Here is an 8,385-nt window from a genome sequence, read left to right as displayed (position 1 = left end):
TTACTTTTTGTCTTAATAATAACTCTTAGACAGAAGAGTAGGAAAGGCTGGGCAAACAGGGTTAAGTGGCTTGCCCAGGATCACACAGTTAGGAAGTATCTGAGAACAGATTTGAACCCAGGACTTCCTGACTCCAGGCCTGATGCTCTATCCAATGTCCCAACTAGTTGCCACCAGAATTGTCTTCACACAGTGTGAATTTGTACTCTAAAGATCAGAACTCAGGAAGCCTTGCCTCAGGGAGCCAATAATGAATAGGTCAAACCCTTACTGGGCCTGGCTAAGGGGGAAGCAAGTGGGAAACAGATTGTGAGGGCCTCAAGCTTTAGAAGCAATAGCATGCAGTAGTGAATACATAATAATTATGGTGCTTTAGTGCAGTGTCTACTTCTAGAGTATAATAGAGCTTGAAAGGAAATAGGAACGGTTATAATCTGAAATTGTAGCAGCCAGCTCTGAATCAAAGAGCATATCCCTACCTGACCTGTTACTATGTCCTGAGATATGGAGAACTGAACTTCAAGATCAAAGGAGGAAATGAAGAATGTAAGGGGAAAAAGGGGTTTTGTGGGTTCAATACATTAAAAAATGGTCGCCAAAAGATTGAACTATTATCAATCCTCAATTAAGAATAATCTCAAGTCAAAATTGACTTTTATGGAAGTTTATTTACAGTTAAGAAGAGAGAGAGGAAATAAGCAAATAAGAATCTAACCCAGTAGGTAATTTATTGCAATCCTCTAATTAATCCAGGCAGATCTTAACCCTTAGCCGAGGGTTACAGGACCAGAGGCCTGGAGGAGACAGAGGAACAGAGATAGAGATATGTTCTGAATAAAATTTTTTGCAGACTATATCTTAATTTATAATTATTTGTTAAATAATAAAATGTGGGCCAGAGAAAGAGAAAGCACCAGCCACATGTGGGTAGCCATCTTCCCTTTGGAGAGCTGGGACCACACTTCTACTCATTCTGGATTCCCAGGAAAAAAAGCCCCCACTTCCTATCTGTATTCCAGTTTATGCTCTAACTGACATCCCTTCCCCAAGCCTCTTTGATTGGAGTCCTCTGATCTCACTCTAGGCAAGAGGTGAGCCTTCCAGATACCAAGAGTTGGGTTAGGTGGGCAAGAGACAGAGGTCTTCCGGATGCCAGGAGTCAAGAGACCTTTAGACTGGCCACACAGTGCTCACATTCACTTTTCTCTGCTACACTATCTTAAGAGGCTTGTTTATAGATAAAAAGAACTTTGTTTCCACCCTTATTCAGCAAAGGGATGGGGAAGAAGTACATTATAGTTTCAATCTTAAGATTAGACTATTTTCCTCTTTAAAATCCAAAGGTTGTCTTGGGGTGCCAAAAAAGGGTATAGGCTAGTGCTAAATTTTCACTGCTAGAGACAGATTATCCAAAATTAGGATGCCAAGGCAAAAGTTATATATAACTCAAAGCTTAAGGTCTTCCAAAGAAGCCCAGTTTGTGGATAAGTAAGCAGTTTCCTGGTCTAGTCATTCAAGGATATTTAAGAGAGAATGAAATCAATACAGTCTACTTTAATTCCCTCTGATGATGTCCAGGCACCATTATAGTCAATTAAAGAGGGGTGGAGAATGAAAAGCATTTAGCTTGGGGCAATGTATCAGGGGGGTCATTGTGATAATTAAATTTCCCAGCAGGCAAATGTAATTATAAGACTTGTCTCCTCCTTTCCCCTGTTAGGACTAAGGCATAAAGGACCACTGAGAGACAGAGTTTGTGCACCAGAGTCATGCAAGCCCCTGGCAGCTACCACAAGAGAACGTGTTGTCCCAGCTTCAAACTCCGAGAGGTGGTATCCATGTACTGCACCATGGTGGGCATGTTCTTCATCATCCTCTTGATGGCTTTGAAGGGCACAGTTCCCCGAGAAAACCATTTCCCTTATAAGGTCCCCCTGGACCCTGAGAGCATCTTGGAATTGTCCTGGAATATCAGCTATACTGAGGAGGTGATTTATTTCCAACTTCTGGTCAAGGAGCTAAAATACGGGGTGATTTTGGGGATGTCTGACCGGGGCGAGTTCCACAATGCTGATCTGGCTGTGCTCTGGAATGATGGAGACAATTCCTTTTTTGGGGTAAGTCTTGTCATTCTATGCTTTTTCCCTTTCAAGTGTCCAGTGGTCCATCCCTTCCTCCTTTTAGTCTCCTCTTCACTGTATGTAATTGTGTTGAAAACAATAGAATGATTTATTCACAGCCCTTCTTTTAGTTTCTCAAGTTAGCCTGGTGAGAAAGTTCTTCTCTTTGCTTTGATGGTAGCTATTTTTATAGACTTTGGCTCATCAGCAGAATGGTAATGGAGGAACAAATGAGGAGAACACACACCTAATGATAACTTCCTGTTATTCATGGGCAACACATACATATTGGATCTAATATATGAGCACAAATGGGTGGTATGGGAATTATGATTCTCAATATGTAGATGAGGAAACTAAGACTTGAAGAGTCAAAGTGACTTGTCCAATAGTGGTCCAACAATTTCATGTGAGGATCAGCTGAAAGGGATGTTTGGCTTGGGAAATAGGGAATGTAGGTAGGGTAGAAAGATGGCCATAACTATCTTCAAGTATGTGAATGGCTGCTGTGTACAAAGGATTCGACTTGTCTGCTTGACCCCAAAGGGCAAGGGCAGATTTTTATCTTGATAGAAAAAAAGCTGCCTAAATGTTAGAACTGTCCAAAAGCAAAATGGGTTGCCTTAGAAGGTAATGGATTTCCCTTTGCTATAGTTCTTCAAACATAAGCTAACTGATCCCTTGTCAAGGATGCTAGAGTGAGAATCCTTTTGTCAAGTATGACTTGGGGAGGAGAGCTCCGGAATTTCCTTCCGTGGCTGAAATTCTTTCAATATATATAACATTAAGCACCCCAAACACATATACAGATACACCCAATGAACAATACACTCTAAACCCAACGCAGATCAACAATCTGTAATCCCCCAGCTGAGCAGATGCACACCCTATATGTACCATGTCCCAACTCCAACACACCTAAATAAAAAGAGGGCATATATATCTAATCTATATGAATATACCCACACATACATACATAATATATCTCTATATCTATAGAATCCACCTGAAAATAACTCATAACTACCATTGTCATTATAATAGAATACGCCTTTAATTATGACCAGGGAGACAATGTTCTTAGGCCACCAAACAGAGACGTGCTCTGGGAGCAGTCTCATGAAAGATACCAATAATGGGAATTTCCACCACCCTGTAGAACTTGCAGACATATATACATACTTTAGGGACTATAAGAAAGGAAGGACTACTGGACATAAAGACTCAGGGAAAAGGACGTAGTCAGAGGCTAGGGTGCCTGGGAGTAGCCTAGATACAACAGGAGAGAAACTAAGATGACAAAAAGGATGCTAAAGATTTGATTATATCCCATAATCCTTTCTAGGGTGATCAGTGGGTGTTCGAGGGTTTATTATTCAATCTGGGGCAAGGGTCAGTCAGGGGATTTCTTGAAGACAGGTAATCAGGGAACAAGGATCAGTTTGGGGTTTCATAAAATAAGATTGTCTCTTTCTGTGTGTCTGTATGTATTTTATGTATTATATAAACACACAGACACACAGAGAGACAACCTTATTTTATGAAATGCACATATCAAGTTTATGGTGCATTGTTCATTGTGTGTGTCTATATGTGTGCTGGAATTCATTATGTTTTGGGTGTTTTATGTTGTATGTATTGAAAGAATTTCAGCCACAGGAGGAAATTCAGGGTTCTTCTATCCAATATATATTCAGACACACATAGACATAGACACACATACTTTGAGTCCAGAAAGACCTGAGTTCAGATCCTATTTTGGCTAGTTATATGATCCTGGGCTAGCCCTTTACCCTTTCTTAGCCTCAGTTCCCTCATCTGCAAAATGGAGATAATAATAATAGAGCACCTGCCCACTGGTTTATTGTGAGAATCAAGTGACATAACAAATGTAAAACACTTTGTAAACCCTCAAATACTGTATAATAGCTAGTTATTATTATACACACATACAAAATAAAAAACACATTCCAAACTCACCACAGGATATATACAGTAAGTCCTGTGTGTTGAGATATACAATGTGTGCGTCTCAAAGACAACTGAGGCCTAAAGATCGTCCCTAATCTTGCCACTTCTGTTATCAAAAAGGGGCATGAACAGAGTGAACCAGATCCAGCCCCAGATCAGAAAGATCTGAAAATTGTCCAAACTTAAGTTAAAGAACAGAGACCAATGAAGAAATTCCCCTCCAAAGGAGCCATCCCTTCACCAAGACCTATCAAAGTCCCAGGAAGCTTCCATAGGTCACCTGCCCCATTTAACTGTTCTGTGGCTCCATCTAAATGTTTCCAGCTACCCACCGGGCAAGCGAATATGCAAACAGAGGCTTTTAATGGCATTAAAACCATCTCTTTCCATGAAGACAGATACCATGGGAGTTTTAAAGCAAACCAAAGACAACTTTCCTTAGGAGCGAGCTAAGGGCAATATTGTCAGTAGTCATTTTTCTAATGACTGCTTGGAAGAGGTTTGAAACTTTGGGTCAGAGCAGGACAGGGCAGGGTGTGGCAGCAATAGAGAAAAGCCAAGTGGCTGGTGCAGGTGGATACTGATGGCACCCTACCACCACCACCATAAAAAAAGAAGAAGAAGAAGCAGGAATCATGACTGCCCCTCAATCTGGTGTTCTTTCAAATGGCTCTGTGGGGATGTGACAGAAATATGACAAGATTCTTGTTTCCTTCCTGGCAGCTTTCCCTCTGCTCATCTCTTTCCTCTACTGTTAAAGGAGCCAAATCCACTTAACCTTTCTGCATACTCCAAGATTAATTTGCACAACAATTTCCTATTAAAACAAATGTCAGACCTTTTATTTCCTCCTTTAACAATAAATTCGGTAGATTTTTTTAGCTAAAATCTCTAAGGCTTTTTTTTGGCCTTTATTTAAAGTTAATCCTTTTGCAGATCAGCAACATGGCCTCCAGTGAAATTTTGTAAATTTTGCATACCACAAAAAAAGTTTTGTTTCCCTCCTTGAAAACAAGAAAATATGTTTTGGCTTTTGGATATGTGATTTAAAAGCAAAACTGAAAGGCTATGCCTGTGTTATTCCTAGATGGGGTTGATTGCCTCAGAAAGTGAAGGGCTCTGGTTTCTGGCATGGGAATATACTCCTCTTTCCCTGCACTCTGAAGCATTTTCCTGCTCTGTGAAGGGGAGGTGATAGCAACTGCCAACACAATGATGGGGGCCTTGGCTCATTATTTATACTAGAACTAGGGATGCATAGAAAGTGGTCCCTGATATTACTCTAAATGAATATTAGAAATCATTAGAAAAATAAAATCATGGTTGAGCACAGTAGCATTTTAATTTCAAGAATGAACAAAACAGCTTCCTAAAGAAAGCTCCCTAACTTAGGCCCTTATAATTCTGTTCCTTTCACCAAGGCCAGACCTCATCAGGAACAACTTCTCATATTTGCCTGCCACTTTATAGATATTAACTATTTCCCTTCTTCTCTCAGACAACATACCACAAATTCTAGCTTCTAGCTGAACTGTACCACCTTCATTTCTCATTCTCCTCCTGCCCTCTTTCATCTCTTTTTTTTTTTTTGCTCACTTCGTCCCCTTGAACTGAAATCTCCCATCTCCATCTCTATAAGTTGAAATGCCTTCTTTCCTTCAAGGTCTGAAAAACCAAGTAGCCATTTCCTTTATGAAGTCTTCTCTTCTGAATGGGGGGGATGTCTTTCCAGTCTCAAATTTCTCATAGTCTTTAGCTTGGGTCTTTCTCTCCACCTCACGCCCCATGCCCATTTCACCTCATCCTAAATAGAATGTGAGTTTCTTGGAAACTGTCATATCTAACTTTGCATCTCCTTCATGCTGTCTTGCACCTGGTAGGATCATGAATGTAAAGCTGGAAGGCCTCTTAGAGGACACTAGTCAGAGGTCCAAACTGGGGATTCATTTTGTATCTGCGGTCAACTAGATGATTATCGAGGCCCCTTCTAACTCTCAAATTCTGTTCATTTCCAGTCTTGTTATAGGATTCAACCTACTTGCTTGGATTCAACTCTCTTGTTTTACAGACGAGGATAGGGAAGCCCAGGGAGATTAAGTATTTTGCTGAAGCTCACACAGACAGAAAGTGTAAGTGATAGGCTTTGAACCCAGGTCCCTTGACTCCAGAGAATCATACCTGTAAAAGTTGGTTTACTGAGGAAAAAATGAAACTGAGAGCAAAAGTCTCCTTAATGAAGGGCTGCCAGACATTATAATAGGAGTTAAGGAGATATTTTCAGACAAGGAGAGATGTCAGGTTGCCCTCAGATAATATCATACAGGAAACACTCTTAATAATCATAGGAATAGAGGCAGTTAGGTGGCTCAGTGGATTGAGTCAGGCCCAGAGACAGGAGGTCCTAGGTTCAAATCTGGCCTCAAGACACTTCCTATCTGTATGACCCTGTGAAAGTCATTTAACCCTCATTGCCTAGCCTTTACCACTCTTCTATCTTGGAACCAAAATGGCAGGTAAGGGTTTAAATAATCATAATCATAATCACAGGAATAGGGACTTTTGGTTTTTTTTATAGGAACTCCCAGAGGAAGAAATGCCTTCTATCTATGCAGGTCAGTTCTGTCTCTATATTATATAACTGTAAGAGAGTTGTGGAGAAAAAAGGTATAGCTTGAATCCTCAATGCAGTTTGAATCAGATGAAAAATGTAACTAGAAAATATTTACCAAAATAAATAAAACATAATAAAATATAGATGATAATAACATGTGGTTTTCTTTTGTTATATTTTATTTCCTCCAATTACATGTAAAAATAATTTTAACATTTTTTTTTTAAATTTAGAGTTCCAAATTCTTTTCCTGTCTCCTTCCCTGCCCTCCTCAATGAGGAAGCAAGCAATTTGATATAGGTTATCTATGTGCTATTATGCAAAACCATATAGATAAACATGTTTTGAAAGAAAACACACACAGGCAAAACCCAAGAAGAAATAAAGTAAAAAATAGCGTTCTTTGGTCTGCATTCATACTCCATCAGTTATTTTTCTGGAAGTGGATCACTTTTTAAAATCATGTCTTTTGAAATTATCTTGGATCTTTATATTGATGAGAATAGCTAAGTCATTTGCTGCTGATCATCATACAATATTACTGTTACTATGTACAATGTTCACCTGGTTCTGCTCATTTCACTCTGCATCAGTTCATGAAAGTCTTTCTAGGTTTTTCTGAAAACACTCTGCTCATCATTTCTTAATCCATAATAGTATTCCATCATAATCACATACCACAACTTGTTTAGCCATTCCCCAATTGGTGGGTGCCTTCTCAATTTCCAATTCTTTTCCCTGATGAAAAGAGCTGCTATAAATAATTTTGGACATATAGGTACTTTCCCTTTTATTTATTTATTGAATCTCTTTGGGATACAGACCTAGTAGTGGTATTGCTGGGTCAATGACTGGTCCAGCTTTATAGCCCTTTGGGCATACTTCCAAATTGCTCTCCAAAATGGTTGCATCAGACAATAATTCCACCAAGAGTGAAATAGTGTCACAATTTTCTCACATCTCTGACAACATTTGTCATTTTCCTTTTCTGTCATATTAGCCAATCTGATAGGTGAGGTGGTACTTCAGAGAAGTTTTAATGTGCATTTCTCTAATGAATAGTGATTTAGAGAACTTTTTCATATGACTACAGATAACTTTGATTTCTTCATCTGAAAACTACCTGTTTATATTTTTTGATTATCAATCAGAAAATGATTCATAGTCTTATAAATTTAAGTCAGTTCTCTATAGTTGAAAAATAAGATCTTTATTAGAGAAACACTGTAAATTCCCTCCACATCTCCACTCCCAGTTTTCCGCTTTCCTTCTAATCTTGGTTACATTAGGAGTTTTTGTGCAAAACCTTTTTAATTTAATGTAATCAAATTTGTTCATTCTATATCCCTTAGTGTCCTTTATTTCTTGTCTGGTCATAAATTCTTCTTTTATCCATAGATATGACAGGTAAATTATTCTGTGCTTCCTTAATTTTCTTATGTTATCATTCTTTATGTCTAAATCATGTACCCATTATGACTTAAGTTGGCATGTGATATTGGTCTGTATCTAGTTTCTGCCAAACCACTTTCCAGTTTTCCCAGAAGTTTTTGTAAAATAGTGAGTTACTGTCCCCTAAATTGTGAAGTTTTTATGAAACATTAGATTACTATGGTCATTGCCAATTGTGTGTACTTAATCTATTCCATTGATCCACCATTCTATCTCTTAGTGAGTACCAGA

General features: G+C 38.9%; 1 protein-coding gene across 1 annotated transcript in view; it reads left to right on the top strand.

Annotated features, from left to right (window-relative positions):
- Positions 1-1,754: 1,754 nt before the first annotated feature.
- The window catches only part of DBH (dopamine beta-hydroxylase), a 43,905-nt gene continuing 37,274 nt past the window's right edge, over positions 1,755-8,385 (top strand). Inside the window, exon 1 of the mRNA XM_044661287.1 lies at positions 1,755-2,117. Within this exon, the coding sequence (XP_044517222.1) occupies positions 1,770-2,117 (348 nt within the window). The 5' untranslated portion in view covers positions 1,755-1,769. The remainder of the gene's footprint in view (positions 2,118-8,385) is intronic.

This window comes from Gracilinanus agilis, chromosome 2, assembly GCF_016433145.1.
Source record: "Gracilinanus agilis isolate LMUSP501 chromosome 2, AgileGrace, whole genome shotgun sequence".
Classification (NCBI taxonomy): domain Eukaryota; kingdom Metazoa; phylum Chordata; class Mammalia; order Didelphimorphia; family Didelphidae; genus Gracilinanus; species Gracilinanus agilis.
The sequence above is the reverse complement of the archived record's forward strand: the minus strand, read 5'-3'. Positions and strand labels throughout refer to the sequence as shown.